This window comes from Salvelinus alpinus, chromosome 11 (assembly GCF_045679555.1).
Source record: "Salvelinus alpinus chromosome 11, SLU_Salpinus.1, whole genome shotgun sequence".
Taxonomy (NCBI): domain Eukaryota; kingdom Metazoa; phylum Chordata; class Actinopteri; order Salmoniformes; family Salmonidae; genus Salvelinus; species Salvelinus alpinus.
In genome coordinates this window covers 36,093,506-36,118,094 of record NC_092096.1, presented here as the reverse complement: position 1 = coordinate 36,118,094, position 24,589 = coordinate 36,093,506, and the positions used below count along the sequence as shown (strand labels likewise).

The following is a 24,589-nucleotide window of genomic DNA, read 5'->3' as shown; positions in this document are numbered from 1 at the left end:
GTTATTTGTTTGAGCTTGCTCAACGGTCAAATTATAGCAGGAAGAAAACATATATAAATTATAGCAAGAACAAACCTAAAGCCGCAGAGAAATTATAACGTATTTCTGTTCATTAATAATTTGTCTTGTAATATTGGTTTCGTTTTTTGTTATTTGCTTCAATAAAATAATGGTTAGAGAATACTGCCAATCAGTTGAAGGAGCGGAGAAAACTCTGGGGGCGTGGAACTTGAATCTCTAGTACCAGTCACGCTCGCTCACCAGATATACATTTGAAAAAGTTCTAACGGAAGAATGGAGTGTTTTTGGCAGTAATGCGCCATAACGTTGGATGCCAACCGCTGATAAACCCCACAGGAGAGAGGAGTTGTTGATTGCTAAATCTCGGTTGGGAATATGCATGTTTACGGTTGATATCCGGTATGTGTGAGAGAGGAGCGGCGCATGCTTTCTGTAAGTATCCTATGTCGATATTCTCTTAGGAAAATCCAATGGTTTACATTGAACAACAACTATGTTGATCAGTAGTTTATATTTGTGAAACAAAAGCATCGGATTTAACGTTACGCAAGGGTATTATTTCTCCAGGAGTTATCCAAGTAATATGGAGGACCGTTTAAATGTGTTTGCTCGTCACTTTGTAACACATCGTAAGGCGGCAATCAGCAGTAGAAACAATAACGAAGTGAATCCCTAACACTGTTTCTGTAAAAAGCTGAGGGTTGGGGCTGGAGAAATGTAACCACTCTAAAATTCATATATAGCGCTATGGACGCAAGGACTGACCATCCATGATATCAAAATTATAGTTTTAACCAGGGGCTTAAATCTGATATCAACTTTGGAGGGGACAATTACATAAAATTTTCTCAAGAGCAATTCCTGAAGGGGACACCAAAAGTAGTGCTGTAACACAACCTACGTTGTAATATGTTAAATGTATATTGAGGGACCATAATTACTACTACTGGATAATTGATAGGTACAGTAGTTAACTGAAGGGTTGTCCCAACTTGTTCAAATGTTTAAATCATTATAATACTACTACTACTACTACTACTACTACTAATAATAATAATAGGTATAGCAGTGTTCCTTATCAGTCCAGTATATATGCAGGTATTTGTATTTACAACCAGCAATACCAAGAATGGCCAGTAGGTGGCAATGGTACTGTACACTGTTTGGGTGCAATTTTCGTAAATACAATGAACATAGTGTGATGTCATCTAAAACACTCTCCATTGAGAACCATCACAAAGTTGGTCTCTGTATTGAATTTGACTTTTTCTGATACATTTATATAGTCATTAAATATGTGCCACTGGCCTGAGTCTATTACAATATCTTTACAAGAACAAAACACTCAAAGTAAGTACAGTTCTAAAAGCGAAAGAACTACTTCAATGAATAACCCAAACAAATCAACCAAAATATCCTTCAAAAATAATTATTTATTGTTCAGTCAGTGTCTCAACTCTTCAAACATCAGCTATGGACAAGTATGTCACGCAAAGTATGCAATTTTAAATAACATCAAACAAATAATTAGTGTACTGTCATGTACTAAAAACTGAAAAATACTAAACAAAATAACATATCATACTATACACCAGGGGTTCTCAAACAGGGGTCCCTGGTGTAATTGCAAGGGGTCCGTGACATAAAAAAGTGTAATGAACGTATTCGGCACAAGGATTCCAGTAACTTTACATATAATAGAGGGGGTGGGGGTCCCTGAGGACCACTCAAAACCTTTGCCCGCCTTGCCTCAAAATATGCAGGGGTTCCAGTACCAAAAAAGGTTGAGAACCACTGCTATATGTAACAGTTTAACTTTAGTCCGTCCCCTCGCCCCGACCCGGGCGCGAACCAGGGACCCTCTGCACACATCAACAATAGTCACCCACGAAGCATCGCTCCACAAAAGCCGTGGCCCTTGCAGAGCAAGGGGAACCACTACTTCAAGGTCTCAAAGCGAGTGACGTCACTGATTGAAACGCTATTAGCGCGCACCACCTCTAACTAGCTAGCCATTTCACATCAGTTACATATACACACTACTGAACAAAAGAACCGAACATATGTTTGCAGGTTTCAATGGATCCAACAAATTGCTGGCAGATATTTTCCCTCGAGACCATCCTGCATTTATATACATTACAGACAACTACGCCGTTCAGTCTCTCTTGGTCCATGCTAGCCGGTAGCCAAGTCTTTAACCTGCGGAGTGCACTGAAACTCCTCTCAGCCTCACATGAAGACACTGGCACCACAAACAAAATTCTGATCAGCACCTCAACTTGGTCAACCAACCCCCGCACCTCCACTGGAAGCCTCCTGAGGACCTCTGCTGCCTCTCCGTTGCTGCTACAGGGGTATTTGTTGCGAAAGAGAGGCAACTGCACTGAAAGAGAATCTATGTTCAGCTCAGAGTACTGATCTAGAGACTCATCCAACTCCCCCGTGAGAAGCGCTCTTTCCAACTTTTGCAGGACGTTTAGACTGTCCTGGTCAAAACGGTCACCAAACTGAACCTCCACACCATCCAACACTTTCGAAAATTCTGCCCTATAGTGATCCACTGCTTTGCCAGCAAAACGTCTTGAGTCTGTCTCAATGGATTTAATCAATGTTGTTGCTTTCTCATACAGTGCAAGGTAGATTTGGTCATTTCTGCTGTTTACCACACACGCTGGATAACTGGGCAATGAATGGATTTAGCTGGTGTGCTGTTACAGTTACAAAGTGGTGGTGGGTTTGGCAGTTTTGATGTGCTGTGAATTTTTCAATGGCTTTTCTCCAGTTCCTAAATCCTGCACTAATGAAGGCAGCATCCGCTCTTTCGCCAAAAGATGGCTGGCTTGAAAACCCTTGGCTCCAGTGAAAACACAACACTCCTTTTATTGATGGATTATAATGTAGCCAGGGGAAATCGCGAAACCATCTCTCTTGAAACGTCAACACTCTGTTGGCAAGAGTTTGCGGTTCTATAAATTGTGGATGTGGCTGATAGGGTTTTGTGCCATCACTGAGGTAACTGGACAACGCTGTGCCACTGTCCCCTATACTGGTGCTGCTGGCAACAATGTTGACACCTGGTCCTGCCGTGGCTGTGACACTGTCCTCTGAAGGCTCTTTCCCTTTCACCACCCTCACTGACTCAGTCTGTCTCCTAGAAAAGAAATAAGGTGTTTGCCATACTCCTAACTACCGGTACCCAAAACTACATCTTAAAAGAGTTAGATGCACTATTGTAAAGTGGTTGTTCCACTGGATATCATAAGGTGAATGCACCAATTTGTAAGTCGCTCTGGATAAGAGCGTCTGCTAAATGACTTAAATGTAAATGTACACAATTAATCACAACAGCAATACCATTGCCTTAAACTGGTGACTGAACTAAGATCAGTTTAAGTTGAGAGTAGGGGTATCCATGGCATTTTCCAATTATGTCCCTATTTTACAAGTCTAAAAAAAAGAACCTTTCATAATGTTGCCAAACAAAGACTCAACAAACATACCCGAGACTCCCCGTTCCTGCCCATCTGTCCCCAGCTCTGCTGGCTGTGTGCCATCTGTTGCCTGCTCTGCCAAATGACATCATTGTGAAACATTTCCATTAGCATTTCACTTCTTTCTTATGAACATTTTATCAACTAGTCTTTGAGATATTAGGCTACTAGGGTTCTTACTTTGCGTTTGGGTGTACTGAAAAATACTCTGATGTCCGTATTTTATCTGCCATTTTTCTACCTGGCAGGCTACACACACACACACACACACACACACACATTGTGCAGGTTATTTACAGTAGGAGATGGACTTCTGTCATCTATCTTCTATATGGGCTTCAATCTAAAAGGTAGCTAGTGTAGGAGTACAATTACACACATGGATAACATATAGAGGTATAAGATAGGTGAACAGTATAATTACATTTGCATTTGGGTCATTTAGCAGACGCTCTTGTCCAGAGTGACTTACAACTTGGTGTATTCACCTTATGATATCCAGTGGAACAACCATTTTACAATGGTGCATCTAACTCTTTTAAGGGGGGGGGGGTTAGAAGGATTACTTTGTCCTATCCTGGGTATTCCTTGGAGAGGTGGGGTTTCAGGTGTCTTCGGAAGGTGGTGATTGACTCCGCTGACCTGGCGTCGTGAGGGAGTTTGTTCCACCATTGGGGTACCAGAGCAGACATAGACATAATAACATACATGTCAGACAGAGTGGCGCCTAAAAGCAATTGGACACTAGACATATGGTCTGACCATTCTATTACAAACATACATGTCAGACAGAGTGACGCCTAGAGGTAATTGGACACACTGGGATAGAGGGTCCAGCCACTATTATAAACAAATTGAAAGCAGATGGTGGTGAATGACTTCATAGGGGACGGACAATACTATGTGTGTATAAATAGAGTAGCTGGAGTTCTGAGAAAGTGTGTGTTCCGCGGACATTCCAGATTGTGATACAATTTGTATTAAAAATCATATTTGAGTTCACAAAGTTCTTGTAAGAGTTATATTTGAAGTGATTTTCTACGACACTAGCTAGTCAGCTAGCAAATGTGAAACGGATTGCAGTGACAAGGGTTGACGGCTGTATGAGTTCACCATTTACACAACGTATGCTGCAACCTTTAGTAATTTCAATATAGTTTATGTTTTATATTGGCTGGCTTCCAACAATAGCTGAATTTGCAGAGCCACCCTTTGACTTGATGCGTACTCTTGGCATTCTCTCAACCAGCTTCACCTGGAATGCTTTTCTAACTGTTTTAAAGGAGTTCCCACATATGCTGAGTACTTGTTGGCTGCTTTTCCTTCACTCTGCAGTCCAACTCATCCCAAACCATCTCAATTGGGTTGAGGTCGGGTGATTGTGGAAGCCAGGTCATCTGCTGCAGCACTCCATCACTCTCCTTGGTCAAATAGCCCTTACACAGCCTGGAGTTGTGATGGGTCATTGTCCTGTTGAAAAACAAATGATAGTCAGTCCCACTAAGAGCAAACCAGATGGGATGGCGTATCGCTGCAGAATGCTGTGGTAGCCATGCTGTTTAAGTGTGCCTTGAAGTCTGCCCCACCTGCCTTGAATGACGAGTTGTATATAGTGTTTGTTTATAGACATTGGCGTAAAACACGCGTATATTTTGGGTTCTGATGGGGTACGACGGTTGAACTAAGCTCATGAGGCGACTATATCTATATTCAAGAATCAATGGGTACATATCATACATTCTTTTTATACAAATATTGATGTAGCAACTGCTGAATATGGATGTAATGCCTCGTATTTTGGTGGCGTGTTTCATGTTAATGTCATTGCCCCTTGTTAGGTTCTAATTCTCAGAGTAAAAACTCAACAGACACTATGAAAGCTTAACCAAGTTTATTCTTCCCAGAATTTTCTGATGTCCTTGTCGGTCATATTAGACGGTAGCAGCAACATTATGTACACAATAAGTTCAAAAATAAGTTCCAATGTTCTTTGGCGCCATCTTGTAATTTATGTAAAAAAAATGCATCCTACTGGCTGCATGGCACGGTGGAACAATATGATGGCATATGCAGAATGGTTGGCCTGTCAGTCTCAAGGTTCTCCTCTCCAGATCTGATGGCCTTTATACCTACCTTAGACAGGAATCTACTCTACATCCTAACCCCCTGTGACTCCACACCACTGGATTACCTCATCCCTCATCAGTCAGTCCCTTTTACGGTTCCAATCTGTGTTTCCTGCTTATAACTACTAATATTATTGTCCTCTAAATGTTTTACACCAGTCTTACACTAGTGTATACATCCTGATGTTATACTAGGGAAATTGTGTTTCCATAGTTAGGGCTGAGAGTGAGGACTTCAACAAGAATCAACAACCTCTACATAATTAAGACAGTTGCTTTGTGAGAAGGTGTTCACCGTCGAAGGTGTAAACCCATGTTCTCATTTATCCATTGTTATGTAAATGCAGGCTGGAAAGTACCAGTGTCCTAACCTTGGCTCTAAGTCAGAGCAGGTACGCTGGAGGCATGGCCCAGCGAGACACGGGGGCCATCTTGTGTAGACGGATAGAGAAAAGTCAGAGCCTTTTGGTTAAAACACTGGGGTTAAACCCCAATGGAAATGCGCCATGTCCTTTTTTCAGGCCTATCGCCAGGCTATCAGACTGTTGAGCAGCCATCACTAACCGTCTACCAAGTGACGCTCACTCACACAAAACACACACGCTATCAAACATACACTAACACACACACACACACAACTTAATTGGTTCTTCTCACTGGTGTAGTCATGGCCCTGCCTGATGCTCGAACCCTTGTGGGCGTGGAAGGATATGTGTGTGGGAAAGGACCGTTTCTTCTCACTTCATCTGTTTACTTGACCTCGGGCTGAATTCCTCACTACTCCCTGTCCTATCTTTATCAGTGACTAAAACCAGATTGTTTCCCTTTGACTTTCTCCTTAGGGGCCTTGATATTCAACAATAGTTTACATTCTGTAAGAAATGTTATCTGCACTCGTCTCACTCATTAATTTTCCATACACCACGTCCCTATTACCCCCTCCATTGACCCCGACCTTCCTTATACATGTAAAGTAATCGATAAGATATGGCAACATCAATAAGTATATTTTAAGCTAGAATCAAACAATACACACTTATTTATATAGTGGGGTAGCAGGTAGTCAAGAGTGTTGGGCCAGTAACTAAAAGGTTGCTGGTTTGAATCACCCGAGCCAACTAGGTGAAAAATCTGTCCCTTGAGCAAGGCAGTTAACCCTAATTGCTCCTGTACGTCTCTCTGGATAAGAGCATCTGCTAAAAGGCAAATAAAATGTTTTCTTGCCATAGCTCGCTCTAATATATAATTCTTATTATATCTTGTGTAAATTCATCCGGTATATATACATATAGATTGCATTTAGACTGCTGTTACAGTCCTGTTTGGGTTGTTAATTGGATTCATTACGACATGATTTTATTATAAATGTATTTTATTTTTTCAAATACCTTGTGTACCTGTTTGACATTTTACTGCATTCTTAGGAGCTCGTAACAAGCATTTCGCTGCACCCGCTATAACATCTTCTAAACTTTGTACGTGACCAATAAACTTTGATTAGAATGTATTCTTTTTTTCCTGTGCAGCCCAGAGAGTTATACTACAAAGCAGGAAAAAAGGAGTTAGTCAGCTAACTTGCCTAAATATTATATAACTTTATTTTTTTGAAAGCTACGCTTGAAATGGGAATGGTCTAATAGATTCAACAAACGAAAACCCATATCTAAGTTTAGCTTTTTTTATTTATTTTTTACCAGAAAATCAATAGTTGTATCTGGTTGCTTATTAAAGTTAGCTGGCTTAATTAATCGTAACTGTAGTATTCTACTCTGGTCCAACCTGAGATTGGGCTCCCGAGTGGCCACGTGGTCTAAGACACTGCATCTTAGTGCAAAAGGCTGATGCCACTGAACCAGGCAGCCCCTGGTTCGAGTCCAGGCTCCATCACATCCGGACGTGATTGGGAGTCCCGTAGGGCAGAGCACAATTGGCCCAGTGTCATCCGGATTTGGACGAGGTAGCTTAAAACCTGGTGTGACTCGAGGGAAGTTGTCTACAGCTAGGAATGAATAGGCTCCATTGTTATGTTAACTGTTTAACCATTGATTCATTCACTTCAAGGTTGCATCTCTGCATCACTTCAAGGTTGGAGACAGTTGTTGTGTGGTCAATTGTCATAATTAGCCTGAGGCAAGTTTCCTTGGTTTAATCCTGAGAAAGGGCCTTGGATATCAACAATGCCATATTATACACCAAATAGATGTGGGGGGTCAACTTGACCTGAGGTGGAACTCTCCTCCTGCCCGGGCTGCTATTTGTGTGGCACATGCTCCTCCTATATGAGTGTGTACAATGTTGATGGTGTTAGTTGATTGTGAATTGTGCGCAGCTCTCTACATTTCAACCCATAATGTCTGAACTGGCAGTCACATGTCCTAGACATATTTCAGAGTTGCAGTGTATGTTAGAAAAATCAACAACTTGGTTGATGGATAACTATTGCATAGTTTTCACAGCTGTTTCTCTCTTTTTTCCCCTCTAGAATTAAACTCTTCAATTCAGCTTTTGAGGATGGTGCCCCATATGCTTGAAATGCTACTCAGCTCAGTGTGCTGAGACGGATAGAGCTGACACAACATGTATAATGCTTGTGAAAATGCCAGATCAAGAGAATGGAGCGACGGTGACGGATACAGCCACCATAATATGGCTCACTGGGAAAGTGCTCCCCCAGCTGGTGAAAGACAGTACCTCACCCAACAAGAAAGGGGACACCCGTGCCTGAACCGTGAGGATGAATCTGCCATGCGGGCCCACTACAACGCCCATAGACAGAACTCTCAAATGCACTTCCGTGGACATCGGACACAAGAGACCCAGCCGCCTCATCCGTATCATCAGGACCATCACATAATGGCTCAGAGTCAGAACATAAGGGATTGGCCCAATCTCTATGGACACTTGAGAGGCCAGGCACCCCCTAATGTAACCTTACACTGCAGTGGAGAGAGAACAGAAGCATGGGCTAAGCATGAACCCCACTTCCCCAGCAATGACTTTTTACCCCCACTCATTGTCGAAAGAGGGCATGAGGATATTTCCCATCACCATAACACTGAGCAGGATTATATGTTTGGTCAGATAGTGAATCATAACAATCTCCATTACTTGGAAAGCAAATGGCAGATGTTCGATCCCAACCATTCCAATGGACATGCTAGAGGACATTGCAATTTACATTCAAGGGGACATTCTACTGAATGCTCAAGGGGACGTTCTAGGGGTGGTTCCCGTGGAAATTCTAGGGGTGGTTCTAGTGTATGTTCTTGGGGTGGTCCTAGTAGACGTTCTCGGGGTGGTTCCAGGGGTCGGTCTAGTGGACGTTCGAGGGCCCATTCCAAAGCAGCCAGCCATGCTATACTAGGACCTAGTGTTCCTTCCCAAGCTATAACACAACAAACAGATAATCTTCGTGGCAATGTTGCTCTGGTTTCTCACACTCAGACCTCTGCCACCCCTGACCAGCAATATGCTCCCTCTCCTCCCAAACCTCTCACTGAGACACTTCAGGAAAAACCTCCTCATAAACATAAGATCTCACTCAATGAAATACAGGACTGGCTCCAGAGTGTTTTAATATCTAAAAATGGACCCGTAAATGGGAACAACTCAACACAAGACCCCTCCCAGGCACAACAATCCAGCACAGAGAAGATGGATATTTTACAAGCAGGCAAAACGCACCTACATAGTAACACCAAAGACAACCAGGCGAGGCCCCCTGAGAGGTTTAGTGCTGAGGACTCCACTATACGGCTGGAGATTAAGTCCACTCCCAGGTGCATGACCCTGACGGCAGTCGCCACCACTCCGCCCCCCGTGGCTATCGTCCCTCCAATGGGCCCACAGCAGTCCCCAGAGCCAATGGAGACAGAGAATACAGGCAATGAGGTGCCATTTAAGATTTTACGGTCCTGGTCCATCAACGAACAACAAGTAGAAAGTCTGTGGGAAAGAGCTAAAGATGATGCAAGTTCTCTATCTGTCCTAAATGAGCCGGTTCAAGTTGAGAGTCTTATGGAGTATGATAAGCCTGTAGATGCATCTGCAACAAGTTCACTGGCATCTACTGGAGATGACAATAATGAGGTCCTTCAGGTCATCACACAGATGGACAAGAGTTCACCTTCACCATTTGTCCACATCATCCCTCAGGCAACTGATATTGTACGCACCGGGGGTACCCAGACAATCGTGGAAGTTAGCTCCAACGGCGCAGATGAGAGATCTCTTGTTTTGTCCACAATTGCTGAAGTTCAGTTCAAGTTACGTACGCTGCAGCAACTGGTTACTTGTCGGGAGAATGCAGCAACGATCACAGAGGCAAAAGATGGTTGTCTAGAAACCATATTGGAGCAGTATTGGGGCGGGGATGCCTCCAACCTGGTAGAAGCTTTAAAAGATAAAAGGGATAAGGAAATCATGCAAGATGTGTCTGCCTGGGCCGCAGAGGATGAGGAAGCAGTGGTTCTCTTTGCAGTCAGTGGTATATCACTGGGGGAAGTGGTCGAGAAGTTTCCCATTCAAGCACAGGTTGACGGCTCTTCCCAAGTGTGTTACAGGTCATCATGGTTAAATGTCAACGAGAAGCTGAATGACATTGACAAAGAATCTGGAAGATCTTGGTCTCTGTGGTTCATACCAGATAAAGCAGAGGAGAGTTCCAAAGTGGTTGGGGGAGTCAAAATGGATGACACCTTCCACAGCAAGATGGAGACTTTGGAATTTCCTGCACGACAACCTGTTGAAGCAGAAGCAACAGACTCAGACCTCACAACAAACATAGACCTCATGATGGTTGCAGACCCCCCAACAGACACAGACCTCCCAACAGATGCAGACTCAGAGACAGAACCCCTTTTCCCAATGATTTTGACCGTTCTCACACCAGAGGATGCTGTGAAACTGCTTGCTGAAACAGAGGCACCAGACGCAGACCTCACAACAGACTCAAACTGCCCAACAGATGCAGACCTCAAAATGGTCACAGACCTCACAACACACTCGGAACCCCTTTCCCCAATGAATTTGACCATCCTGACATCTGAGGATGCCATGAGACTGTTTTTCCAGATCGAAAATGGCTCTGACCTCCAACTCGGGTCCCATGAACCATGCTCTGAAAACAAAGACAAGACAAAGCAACTAGAGAATATAGAAAGTGGCAGCTTAGATAAGTCCTGCTACTGTCCTTGTATTATTGAAACTGACAATGGGTTTGAAAGTGGCCTATGCACCAGTTGTCAGAGAGAGAAAGGACTGCAGCAAGGTACAAGATGCATAACAATCGCTCAATGCTTTACCCTGTCAGATACAAGCGACAATTCAGACCAGGAGACAGAAGAGGTCCCTAAGGACTCTGGGGGGAAGGCGACTGTGGACAATCAATGTAGGGACAAGAAGCAGATACAATCAACTGAAGAAGAGGGTGATGACAATCAATCCTGTGACAATAAGACAGAGGTAGAAATGCAGCAATGTACAGGTGTCATACCGATCACTGACTTTTTTTTCTGGTCAGATACAATTGAGGATTCAGATCAGGAGACAGAGGAGAACCCTAATGAACAACATGCTCAGATTGAGGCTCATGCTTCTAATGTTAAAAGGACAGAGCCTGAAACTGATGCCAAAGCACCATGTGAGTCAGCCCAAGAACATACTACCCAAAGCAAAGTCAGTCCTGGTTCTGAGGATAGGGAAAGACGGCAAGAGAAGGACCAAGACTGTAGGACGAGTACATTACCAATTCCCAAGTTTGAAAACCCTTCTAAGTTAAGAGCTAACATCATAGCAGACAAGTGGTGTTCACCTGTAGAGGACTGTGGTTCACCTGCAGATAAGTATGACAAAGTTGCTGACTTTGTCACTCAATACAAAACCTGCAACTCAAAGAAAAAAGTAAAAGAAAAAATGGAAAAGCAGGAAACCCTCCATCCAACATCATCTGACAGACAAAAGCCCAAGAAACGCCATGGGAGAGCAGAGAGGGAACGGTCACCATCCCAACCTTCTAAGAGCTCTGGGGTGAAGGCAACTTTGAATAATCAACGCAGGGACAAGAAGCCACATGCGTCACACAAGAGGAGAAATTTGACTGAGAGTGATGAAAGTCGATGCAGAGACAAGAAAAGGGGATCATCAACTGAGAAAGAGCGTGAGGGCAGTCAATCCAGGGACAATAAGCCACCGAAGAGGATACATTCAACTGAGAAAGAGCGTGAGGGCAGTCAATCCAGGGACAATAAGCCACCGAAGAGGATACATTCAACTGAGAAAGAGCGTGAGGGCAGTCAATCCAGGGACAATAAGCCACCGAAGAGGAGACATTCAACTGAGAAAGGGAGCAAGGACAATCAAAGTAGGGACAAGAAGGGGAGATTTTCAATTGAAAGACTGGGTGAGGCCAGTCAATCTAGGGACAAGACGTCACAGAAGAGGAGAAATTCAACTGAAACTGAAGGCAGGAACTCTGATGACTCCAAAGAGTTAAAGTGCCAGTTGGTGGAAAGAGAGAGGTCCAGCAGCAGTAAGAACTCACCGCTGTGCCCTGGGGTGAAAACCCTCCATGTGCTGGGATCCTCAACTACCACTGTTCCTCTCAAACTCTCCATAAACATCCCCAAAAAACCTTCCACAAATGGCTCACCCTCAACATATACTGAGGAAGTCCTCAAAATGCCAAAGACTAAATCCCCAAACAAAACTAGCAGACACCACTCCCCTGCAAAGTCAGTGTCTCCTGTTGTCAAAGAGAGGCAGAGGAACGGTGTGAAACACAAGCAAACAATTCAACCCCTAAAAGACAGATTGAAAAAGCTGTCCTTACCCAAACATCTTATCAGGAAAGGTTCCCCACCAAGCCGGAAGAGAGAGAAAGGTTCCCCACCAAGGCAGAAGAGGGTGGAGGATAGAGGAGACCCTCTGGGTTTAGGGGTAATGGTCTCTAAGAATCGTGACTCGTGCAAGAAACTAAAATGTAAGGCAGAGAGCGACTTGACATCCCAACAGATGTTGTCAAAGATTCCGAAGGTGTTGACTAGGAATGAGAAAGGAACGTTGTCAAAAAGCAAGCGTGAGCGTGACTCGCTGCCCCCCAAGCCAAAGCTGGCAAGGATTCCGAAGCTTCTGAGGACTCCAGAGGTTTCAAAGGATGGGAATGAGAGAGAGAACAGAGAAGATACATCTCCCAGTGCTTCACCTGAATCACAAATGCTGAACAAACCAGCAAGAGTGGCACACAAGCCCAAACCTTGTATCAAGCCTGCCAGTCCCAATGGTTATAGCCCAGGTAGTCATGATTGCCCTAATCTGGCCAGGATATCACAGCAACATGCCAATGGACATTTTGGGGCAAAAGTGTCTGCGAGGCAGCAGGTGTTCTCAGATTGGGAGAGCAGCTTTGTCCCGACTCCAACCCCCCGGACTCGCAGACGATCAGGGTGTCCTCCAGAGGAAGTGGAAGGTCCACAGGCCAGTCCCAGATCCATCCCGGAGACCAGGATCATCCGACCCATTCTAAAATGTGTCGATGCTCTGCCGAAACCCAAGCGGAACGTCAGCTTTTCTTTGAATCCAAGGAACGTGCACTACTTCAATCCCTGTGAATATGAAAATGACGTCATGTTCAACAGGTCTTACAAAGATCCGGAAGATGCACAGCGTTCTGACGATGAAGAGGAATATGCTCCTGTGAACTGCCAGAATACGAAGGAACAGCCCCCTGTTCGGGAAGAGAATCAGCAAGATATAGGGGAGCTGAAGCCTGGACCAAGCGGTGCATGTGAAAAGAGCTTCAAAAGGAAGCTGGAAATGCAGGAGCCTGCTGCCATTTTGATGAAGAAGAGCATTGTTCAGGCAAAGCATTTGACGAAGTCTCTCCATCGTGAACCTCCGAAAGACTCCAGACACTCGGGTAAGGACACCAATCACAAGCCACTGACAAAAGAAAGTGGCATGTATTCCCTCAAAGTTTTTGTGTAATATGTATAGCTAGCATTGGTATGAAAAATGAACACACAGAATAACACACTACAAGTCAATATTTAGATGCATTTAATTGGATTTCCAGCTATTGACAAGTTCATCTGGTTACAGAAAAAAAAACTGGAGTTGGTTACAAGTGGTCAGAGAAGCAGAAGAAGAGGCCAAATTAAATTGAAGGTAAGTCGCAGGCTATGCTAGCCTCACATGGTAGGCTACTTTTACAATTGCACCAATGATTTCCCAGTATTTCAAACAAGAGTTGTATATCTATTTTTACTTTTAGAAAAGTGTCAACATGAAACTGTCTACGTCTGTGTTGTGATTGGAATCATCTAGATGAAAGGGTATAATGTTATTTATAGGAGCTGGGTAGTGAACGCAAATGTATCATGCAATTGTACACAGGCCTGTAAGCCTGGGTCAATATGACCTAAGTAAAAATGGGTGGGAAAAGGGTGGACAGACAGGTGTATTTCGAAACTCTCACAGGATGTGACTTAATTCCATTTGATTTCAATCACTTTTTGACCACACCCCTTTTGATTTGAACAGAAATTGCCATACATATTTGCCCATGGTAGAAGATGTCAGAAAGTGACTATTTGGACCAGAATGCCTAAACATTACGGAGATAGAGGTGCCCAAAGTTGACGATTTTGCATACCCTAACATACATCTATGTCTTCATCACTGGAAAAGGTAAACAGTTGAGTTTGATATAATTTCAAAGCTTACAAAAAAGTATTGGCAAAAGTATGCTGTGTCTCAACCAATGGCGGTCACAACATATTCACCTCAGATTATGTAAATTAGGGTTTAAAATACAGTGAAAAAAATAGTTTACATGTTTTTGATAATAAAAAAATAATAAAGAGTTTTTGCCTAAACTGAATGGGATATGCAAAATCGGTCAACATTGAGCACTTCTGTCTCCTCAATTTTTTGTCATTTGGGCCCAAAAAGCCACTTTCTGACCACTTCTACCATGGGCAAATATGTATGGAAAGTTTCATTCAAATCAAAAGGGGTGCAGTCAAAAAGTGATTCTAATCAAGTGGAACGACTCATAAAGTATAGAAAAAGCTTGGGGAAAATGTTGATGTACTTGTTCAGAGTGTACAAAAACTTTACTAGAAATCAGCCTTATGAATGAGAACGTCAACACCAACTTGTTGGGTAACTGAAACCTAAGTCAAATCAATTTTCAAATGTATTTATAAAGCCCTTCTTACATCAGCTGATATCTCAAAGTGCTGTACAGAAACCCAGCCTAAAACCGCAAACAGCAGGCAATGCAGGTGTGGAAGCATGGAAAGTGTGACTTTTGTGTTGACTGGGTTGGAACATGTTCTTGCCGTGTTCTAAGTATATGCTGAGGCAGTGTTCCCAGGATCCTGTGTACATTGAATAGACTTTTGAACTGAAAAGTTGCCTTACTGATCCTTCATCTCCACTTGGAAGGCCAGTAGCTGGGGGATGGCTATTTCCTACAGTGCTTATGTGAATATTTCTCACCTGCTTTCTTATGCTTGCCTCTTAGGTTCCTGTCTGAATGCAAGTCCCCCTCACGGTCACCATCCGTGTTCCAATCAGAATGCAAGTCCCCCTCACGGTCACCATCCATGTTCCTCTCAGAATGCAAGTCCCCCTCACGGTCACCATCCAGGTTCCTCTCAGAATGCAAGCCCCCATCGTGGTCACCATTCCTCCTCCAGCCAAGGGAGAAGAGTTGAGCCAACAGCCAGGCGCCATAGCTCTCCCGTGGACGAATGGAACGAGCGGTGGTCAGGAGACAGACATGATTCGTAAGCATATCAGTCGGCCCTGACAGGATACACCAGACAGAACCGTAATTGATGGTTTCTGGCAAAGACAATACTTTTACCTCAAACCTGACATTGTGCATATGCTGTTCTTTAAAAAAAACTTGAAACATTGCAGACAGTGCCTATAAAGCCATATTTAGGCTTCATTATGCAGTTTACATTTCTACATGTTTTTATATGTTTTTAAATGAGTAAACGTCTGATTTCTCTCCCTATAATATGTCCGGTTAGCTGTGGTTGAAACAGTCAGAAGTATGTTTTATATACCATCTGTTATTGTTACTCTTGACACCTAAGGGTGATTGGTGTTCGGTTACTCGTACTCTTATACTATTGTTTGCCTACATTGTTAGAGCATCATAGGGATTGAATCATCATAGTGATGGTATTGTAAATTGTATTTTGTTTGTTTACCATCTTTTTTTATTGACTATGTCTATTGCAGCCAGAACCAAAGCTAAAGGGGAGAAACCGGACTGAACTTATTGTTTTGTGAGATTCTGCTGTCTCATACACACAAAATGTGTCAATTGTAGCCAAGCAGGTTTTTTAACACTGGTGATAAATTAATCATAGATGTCTGTCATCAAATGATATTTGAAAGCCGTTGTCACTTAGTTTGATATAGTTCCTTGCACTGGGTTTATAGTTATCTGTGGCCGTAGATGTTGTTTGTAGTTAAATTCAACTACTGCTAATGTTTTGGGTATTGAGTAATGTATGTCCTTTACAGGTCACTGGTTTTATACTTCGTCTTAAACATTGGTCGAAATGCAATGTTTTTTTTTGTTTTTAATACATGTCTGTTTTTGTCCATTTGATGTTTACTGTATTGTTATGGCACTGAACTAATATATAAATACAGAAAATATGTTTTTGTTACCTGTTCTCTCAGACTACACAGCATCCAAAGAAGAGAATTGTAGTATTATTTACCCCCACCACCAGCCAAAGACCACATTTGAGACACACAGTTACACCAGCTGAGGGAAGCAAAGTACAATTTTTATGTTCCTTTCGTTTCAGTCACTCGCTTGTGCAAGGCTTCTCCGTTCCATGTGTTGATACTTGAGAGACTCACATAGGTGAATGGATCAGAACAGATAACAGAATCTTCGGTCATGTTTTCTGTTTCTACACAACACTTATTGTATATTTATTGAAGAAAGCCATGCACAAGGGTGGTGGAGGCCTGTTAAGAATGTATAGTTAAGCAATAAGGCATGAGGTTGTGTGGTATATGGTCCGCGTAGCGTCGTGCCTATGAACAGCTCTTAGCCGTGGTATTTAAAAAAATAATAATAATAATAATAATTTTACCTTTATTTAACTAGGCAAGTCATTTAAGAACAAATTCTTATTTACAATGACAGCCTACACCAGCCAAACCTGGGCCAATTGTGCACCGCCCTATGGGACTCCCAATCACGACCAGTTGTGATACAGCCTGGATTCGAACCAGGGTGTCTGTAGTGACGCCTCTAGCACTGAGATGCAGTGCCTTAGACCGCTGCGCCATACAGGAGCCACAAAATTGGCCATATACCACAAACCACCGAGGTGCCTTATTGCAATTATAAACTGGTTACCAAAGTAATTAGAGCAGTAAAAAATTACTTTTGTCATACCCGTGATATACGGTCTGATATAACACAGCTGTCAGCCCATCAACGTTCAGGGCTCAATCCACCCAGTTTATAATAAAATAAATCTCTTCACGAGTTGAAGTCCTAACCGTACATACTTGATGTCAGCTTGCCTTTGTTTCTGTTATTGTTTTCCTCAGCCCCAGTTTTTTACTTAATAGGCTACAGGATTCTATACATGGCTGACCTTGCCTGGGGGATCGTAGGGTTAAAATCCAGCCAGTATTCACACAATCCACGAGAGAGAGTTATGGGGTCAGCCAATGTAGTGGTAGCCTTTCTCTTCTATTCTCCTCCCTGTTCTACCATTTTATTCCTCAGACTCTGTGACAGGAAGACAGGTTCTCAGCAAGGGGTCATAATATCACACTGTCCTCTGACTGGCTGTAAATGAGCAGTGTGTGTTTTGATCTGCACAGGTGTCAGAGGAGAGGCACTGGGCTGTGGAGGAAAAGGCCCTTCCCAACACAGTGCTAAAACTCTCATGGTCAATAACCTCACCTCACCAGTCATTAACCTGAGGAAGTCCATGGTGTCTGTTTTCACGGGATAGGAATATTGGGGAAATGTTAGGCCTGTATGTTAGGCCCATCTCATGAGATAATGTCCATATAAATAATTGAATTAACCTTGATCAATTCAGAGAAAATTAAACATAGCCTGCAGAATGCAAAATATTGATTAACATGTAGACAACATACATATTGTCCACCTAATTTTATGCATCAGATTTGATTTGAATGTCCCGCCCTGCCACGCGTTGAGCCTCCGCCCTCGCGAGGCATGGAAGCAAGCACACACACACACCGGGCTCGCTCTTCCCATTCGGTTCGATCAGTATTGTCTGTGCGACCAAGAGCTGACAACCAGCAAGTATTCTTTTCGATATTTCAATAAATTTAAATATATATTTGACGAAGAGTAAACTAATGTAATCTTGCGTCGGAGCACTATCATTCTGCCATTTACAAAGACTAAAGGATAGTTTTAAAACCAGATTAATTATCGCTATGTAGATGTCTCGGTTGGAGTACTAGGAACGGGAGGACGCTGATCTGTGATCCAAGATGAGTGGGACCAACGCGGCGTCTGGAGCGGCGCCCTGCCGCTTCGCTCACTACTTTGTGATATGCGGAATAGACACCGAAACTGGGCTGGAACCGGACGAATTAGCCGGTAAGATTACTTACTTATTTAAATGAACCTTTTCCCTGTGTGGTAACTATACAAAAACAACGTGTTTTTCTTAAAACGGACTATTAAATTTTAAACTAATACACATGAAGCTTAATGACATTATCAGTGCATATCATTTATTTGGAACAATGTTTACAGTCGCTGAAGGTCATAAATTATGTGCTGTGTTTAAAAACAACATCATTAGGACAATGGCTACAGTTGCAGCCTGACATCATCTTGTTTACATTATTGTAGTCTCTGGTAAACTGGGTTAAAGGTATTGGGGACATTTCTAAACTTGTTTGTCAGACCTGTCCTTGCTAATTGTGTGGACCAAAGAGAGAGTGAGAAAGCAATGGCTATAATGTCATTATTTCAATGGTAAAACGCCAACACTTCTTATGAGGCTGGTGTTTCAGTGCAGAACAGTGGAGTCTTTTATGATGTTTTTGTTTACAAATGCTGCTACTAAGGATAATCATTGTTATTTTAATAATAAAATAGTTAACACCCCATTAACCCGTCCTCAGTCAAGAAGAGCTGAAATTCTACATCTGCACATATTCAAGGTTCAATCAGCTTTGGACTCCGGTCCTTTCTCTGTTTGGTGAGGCTGTGTGTTTGTTCAGTGCAATAGCAAGCTCTAAGTACTCTCTGTTAACCATGCAGGTCCAGTATTGATTTCAGGGTCACCCCTTCAGTTTTGCATCAGTGACTGAACAAAGTGCACAGCCCCCTAAGCGCAAAGTAGAGGCCCTCCATCGATCCCCAGCCAGCCCCCACTGGGCTGCGTTCAGGGGCCAACTGGGCTGCGTTCAGAGTCACTGGAACACTGCCAAATTGCAGTGCATATGGTGTTGCAGCATGTTTTTAATTTGTTTGCAGCCTGTTCATATTGAATTACCTGGCAGATTCAGACTCGTATTCTCCTGTTGACTGAAAAGCTTTCCTCTGTGACATAATACTTCTATAGGAAAGGGAGCTTTCTTTGACATTGAGAGCTTTGCACATGTGGTTCTATTGGATGAGTAGAAAATGTTCCTGTGTGGTCGCGTCATGCTGTTGTTGGATATGATATCACGTCTCCGTGGCTGAATCTATATAACTAGAAGTTCAGAATTACTTAACGGTCTGTGTGTGTTCATGGAACAGCTTTACCTGAAGTGAGTGAGCTGTGATTGCTTCTGATTTGGATCCTTTGTCCTTCGGAACAGCTCTTCTAGTACGTTCCAAGCACAAGACTCTAGAATGGGAGGATTCAGGATTCCTTTAGTTGCGTGTTTAATCAGACACATTTAGCCTCTATGGGGGCAGGATGTTAGGACAATCAAAGGGTGCTGTCAGGGTGTTATTTTGTGGCTAATCTTTTGAATCTGTGAGGATTAGTTTATGACACTCTGGGATGTTCCTGTCTCGTCTCTATACGCGCGTGTGTGTGTGTGTTGTCTCTGTGATTAAGTTCATGTTTCTCTTTCTCTTTATCTGCTTGTGGTTCGGTCTGCATCGGAACCATTTGTAGCCGGTGTGTGTGTTGCTCTCAGGCTGATGGCGCATCGTTGATCCTCAGATGTGACACTGCTGAGCATCCACACTGAGCCCATATGCCTCCCCTGTCTGCTGAACATCCACCACACTGAGCCCATATGCCTCCCCTGTCTGCTGAGCATCCACCACACTGAGCCCATATGCTTCCCCTGTCTGCTGAGCAACCACCACACTGAGCCCATATGCCTCCCCTGTCTGCTGAGCATCCACCACACTGAGCCCATATGCCTCCCCTGTCTGCTGAGCATCCACCACACTGAGCCCATATGCCTCCCCTGTCTGCTGAGCATCCACCACACTGAGCCCATATGCTTCCCCTGTCTGCTGAGCATCCACCACACTGAGCCCATATGCCTCCCCTGTCTGCTGAGCATCCACCACACTGTGCCCATATGCCTCCCCTGTCTGCTGAGCATCCACCACACTGAGCCCATATGCCTCCCCTGTCTGCTGAGCATCCACCACACTGTGCCCATATGCCTCCCCTGCCTGCTGCCCTCACACTGATCACCACAACTCTCTGAGCATCTGCCTGTGTGTCTGTGTGAAACTGGGGCACAAGTTACCAGTCGGAGGAGTTGAGCCATCAGCTGTTAGGAAAGGAGAGGAAAGGACAGGGTGAGAGAACGAGATGGCTTGTTGGAGTGATTCAGTGGACAGAGTGATGATGCCAGTGTTGCTGTTGATTAGATCATTCAGAGACTGCATCTCTGGTGTGATGATTAACGAAGCATTGTGGGACGGAGTTTTAGTCTCTTTAGGGGATGTGCTAAATCGGTCTCCAGACATTAGTTGAGACGCCACCACCTGTTAAAACTTTCCTGTTCTTAATCCTACATACTACACCTCAGCGAAGTCTCTCAGGAAGTACTATACATATACTTGGGCATTATGGTACAGTATGTCTATGGGTCTCTGTGTTTTAGGAGTATGGTAGTCTGCTACACATTTTCTCCGTTGATCTTCTAGTAGTTGATTGTGTGTTGTTGTGGTGGTCCGTTAACGTAGCATTGTTTATCCACAGACAAGGTGGGAAAAGGTCTAGTAGAATCCATTACGGGGGCCATTGCTTGGTAGACCATTATCTCATCCCCTTCTCCCTCGCCTCTTTTCCCCTCCTCAGCATCCCAATCTCTCCCCGGGGCTTTGTCATCTGCCCCAGTGAACAACTGAACATCCACACTGACATTCATTTGCAATTCAGATCAGGCTGCTCGGTCGCCCATCACTCTCCTCCCCCACGACACTCCTCAGATTGCCGTGATGGATATCATTGACATCAACATGTCGCCACTCGCTATGGGCTTCTTCTTTATTATCTGTCGCTATAGCAGCCCACGCCGGACTTGTATCCTGTGTTACAGTGGCTGGTTTGGTCTGTGCTGGTTTCAGTCTGATCCACATTAGGCTCAGGCTTGGCCTTGCTTATATTGGGCTGTGAATATGGCTATGATTCCCCTCCTTCCATCCCCCTCCCATTCCCTTTGTGTGGCAGTAGGCCTGTTTCCCCAGGCCCATTGTTCTAGGCACCAGGGCCAGACTTCCTCTGGATTTGACTGCATGCGTGGCTGCTGTGGGGGGGGGGGGGGGGGGGGTGTGTGTAACTTTCCCAGTGGATGCCATCTATCTCCCTAGGTGTGTGTGTTCAGTATTTGTTCATTCAGGGAGCATGGTAGCACCACACTTTTCGTTGGCTTTGACCTCAATGCTTGTCCTTCAGAGATGAAACATTTCCAAAGTAGAGGAGAGTTGAAGTGGGTGTCACTCCTATTAAAGAGATAGTTTGGGGTTTTGGCTATGAAGCCCTTTATCTACTATCCCGTAGTCAGATGAACTCATGGATACCATTGTTGTGTCTCTGTGTCCAGTATGAAGCAAGTTAAGAGGTCGTTTTGCGAGCCAATGATAACTAGCGTTAGCACAATGACTGGAAGTCTATGGGAACAGCTAGCATGTTACAAGTACGCCTGATTCTTGGGAGGTAGATAAAAGCCTCCATTGCCAAAATCCAGAAGTATCGCTTTAGTGGTGGCACTCTAATAGAAGTCTCACTCACTGACATATCAGACTCTTGAAGTGGTTTATATATATCCTGGCTGGTGACTAGAGCAACATAAATAGTTCCACTCTACTAGAGGCCCGCCACCAATGTGTTGTTTGTTCCCTGTATTTTAGGACCAGGTGCATTGTGGTCCGGGGGGGGGGGGGGGGTGGAGCTGAAAAGTGAGAAGGGGTGTGTGCTATTCTGGGAGGCGGAGTTGGCACCAGCTGTAGAGGGAAAGCTACTAGGTCAGTGCTCCATTATGTGAGCCTCCCCTCTCCTCACCCGTTCCTCACCTCACACTCCTCACTCTAACCCCCAACTGATGAGAAAGGCATCCAGGAAAGCATCCATAAATATCAAATGAAGTTGTCTTACCGACAAACATCCCAAACACACTTAAGATACAGCCTGTACCAGTAAACAACATATTAACAACAGATGTTCAGCTTCGGCTTTCAGTAAGCAATCCTGCAATGATGCTATGTACTCCATCAGGTGAGAATTTTCCTTTGTAGTCGTTCCTGTCTCGTTGGAAGGGGTGAGAAAAGGGGAGAGTCTCTCCATTGGCTCCAGTGGTCCCAGACCACCTCTTTCTCACCGATCTTTTATCCCTGTCCATTCATCCTTCCTCCCTGTCTCCCTCTTTCATACCTCAGACTCCTCACACCTGTCTGTCATCCTAACTCTCCTACACTAACCTTTCTCCCAGTCACACTTAATTGCACACGGACAAGTGCCTTCCCACTTCTATTCACTGCTTATTATCCTGTTATTACCTATAGGGATCATGTATGCCATATTTGACACGGACGGATTAAGATGATGGCAGGTAGCCTAGTGATTAGAGCGTTGGGCCAGTAACCGAAAGGTTGCTGGGTCGAATCTCTGTGCTGACAAGGTAAAAATCTGTCGTTCTGCCCCTGAACAAGGCAGTTAACCCACTGTTCCCCGGTAGGCCGTCATTGTAAATAAGAATTTGTTCTTAACTGACTTGCCTAGTTAAATAAAGGTTAAAAAAAGAAGAGAAAAAAAGGTTGTCTTAGTGAAATCCTACAAGTAATTCAACCCCATTCATAAACTGTATTGCCTAATACATGCACATATTTACTAGTGTCTGTCTCTAGAACTCTATACGTGTCCCTGGAGAGCAGGGGTGTGCTAGTGTTTCTGGTGTAATGACCTACACGTTAATAACTGAATGTAGGCCTGTAGGGACTAGCTAAACTGGGCTGAGGTGGGACAGGGAGTGTCAGCAAGCCCAGTGAAGGAGCCTCACAAAGGGATTTGATGGGTTTTACTGCAGGCCTTGGCCATCTGTCCTCCAGGGGCCAGTCTGGAAGTCAGCACAATGCAGCCCTTGGATAATGCTAATACAACACTGACGTCTGCTAATGATGACACAGGCCAGCGCTGACGCATGCCCTTGTTGACATATGCTAATGACCATGTAGGAATCTGACAACATAAACCCATAGGCTAACACTTATGCTAATTCATATTAATAGGTCAACATTGTGGCTAACACCTTTTGTTCTCTGGTCATGTGACCAAGGAGGTTTCTCTAGACAAAGGAGAGGGGAAGCTAAATGTCCTCCATAGGACACTTTTAATGGTCACACAGTGAATTATTTCTTCTTCCCATTCTCTCTTATGAGTTTCTCTCTCTCATGAGTTTCTCTCTCTCTCTCATTTATATACAGTGGGGAGAACAAGTATTTGATACACTGCGGAATTTGCAGGTTTTCCTACTTACAAAGCATGTAGAGGTCTGTAATTTTTATCATAGGTACACTTCAACTGTGAGAGACGGAATCTAAAACAAAAATCCAGAAAATCACATTGTATGATTTTTAAGTAATTAATTAGCATTTTATTGCATGACATAAGTATTTGATACATCAGAAAAGCAGAACTTAATATTTGGTACAGAAACCTTTGTTTGCAATTACAGAGATCATACGTTTCCTGTAGTTCTTGACCTGGTTTGCACACACTGCAGCAGGGATTTTGGCCCACTCCTCCATACAGACCTTCTCCAGATCCTTCAGGTTTTGGGGCTGTCGCTGGGCAATACGGACTTTCAGCTCCCTCCAAAGATTTTCTATTGGGTTCAGGTCTTGAGACTGGCTAGGCCACTCCAGGACCTTGAGATGCTTCTTACAGAGCCACTCCTTAGTTTCCCTGGCTGTGTGTTTCGGGTCGTTGTCATGCTGGAAGACCCAGCCACGACCCATCTTCAATGCTCTTACTGAGGGAAGGAGGTTGTTGGCCAAGATCTCGCGATACATGGCCCCATCCATCCTCCCCTCAATACGGTGCAGTCGTCCTGTCCCCTTTGCAGAAAAGCATCCCCAAAGAATGATGTTTCCACCTCCATGCTTCACGGTTGGGATGGTGTTCTTGTGGTTGTACTCATCCTTCTTCTTCCTCCAAACTCGGCGAGTGGAGTTTAGACCAAAAAGCTCTATTTTTGTCTCATCAGACCACATGACCTTCTCCCATTCCTCCTCTGGATCATCCAGATGGTCATTGGCAAACTTCAGACAGACCTGGACATGCGCTGGCTTGAGCAGGGGGACCTTGCGTGCGATGCAGGATTTTAATCCATGACTGCATAGTGTGTTACTAATGGTTTTCTTTGAGACTGTGGTCCCAGCTCTCTTCAGGTCATTGACCAGGTCCTGCCGTGTAGTTCTGGGCTGATCCCTCACCTTCCTCATGA

The 24,589-nt window shown here is 43.9% G+C and overlaps 2 protein-coding genes across 13 annotated transcripts in view; both read left to right on the top strand.

The window, feature by feature from the left end:
• Nucleotides 1–224: 224 nt before the first annotated feature.
• LOC139534082 (uncharacterized) lies at nt 225–16,326 on the top strand. Of its 2 annotated transcripts, XM_071332810.1 has the most exons (5): nt 225–453; nt 8,124–12,491; nt 12,522–13,556; nt 13,739–13,804; nt 15,168–16,326. In XM_071332810.1, exons 2-4 carry the CDS (start codon nt 8,219–8,221, stop codon nt 13,795–13,797), a joined length of 5,367 nt encoding a protein of 1,788 aa, XP_071188911.1. In that variant the 5' UTR covers nt 225–453; nt 8,124–8,218; the 3' UTR covers nt 13,798–13,804; nt 15,168–16,326. The 2 variants fall into 2 exon arrangements, with proteins under 2 accessions (XP_071188911.1, XP_071188910.1); XM_071332809.1 differs by having other exon boundaries at nt 226–453; nt 8,124–13,556.
• Nucleotides 16,327–17,895: 1,569 nt separating this feature from the next.
• The window catches only part of LOC139534080 (DENN domain-containing protein 5B-like), a 77,483-nt gene continuing 70,789 nt past the window's right edge, over nt 17,896–24,589 (top strand). For 6 of the 11 annotated variants that reach the window (XM_071332803.1, XM_071332802.1, XM_071332801.1 and 3 more), the window contains exon 1: nt 17,897–18,275. Coding sequence is in view for 10 of the 11 variants with exons in the window: in XM_071332802.1 (XP_071188903.1) it covers nt 18,167–18,275 (109 nt within the window). In the remaining variant the exon portion in view is untranslated. Of the gene's footprint in view, nt 18,276–24,589 lie in introns of all 11 variants that reach the window. The other 5 variants (XM_071332807.1, XM_071332808.1, XM_071332800.1 and 2 more) reach the window with 2 other exon arrangements.

Coding starts and splice junctions, on each gene's coding strand:
- LOC139534082 (XM_071332809.1), top strand. CDS start 8,219: ATGTATAATGCTTGTGAAAATGCCAGATCAAGAGAATGGAGCGACGGT. Junction 13,557..13,738: donor GAAAGACTCCAGACACTCGG/GTAAGGACACCA, acceptor ATCTGGTTACAG/AAAAAAAAACTGGAGTTGGT.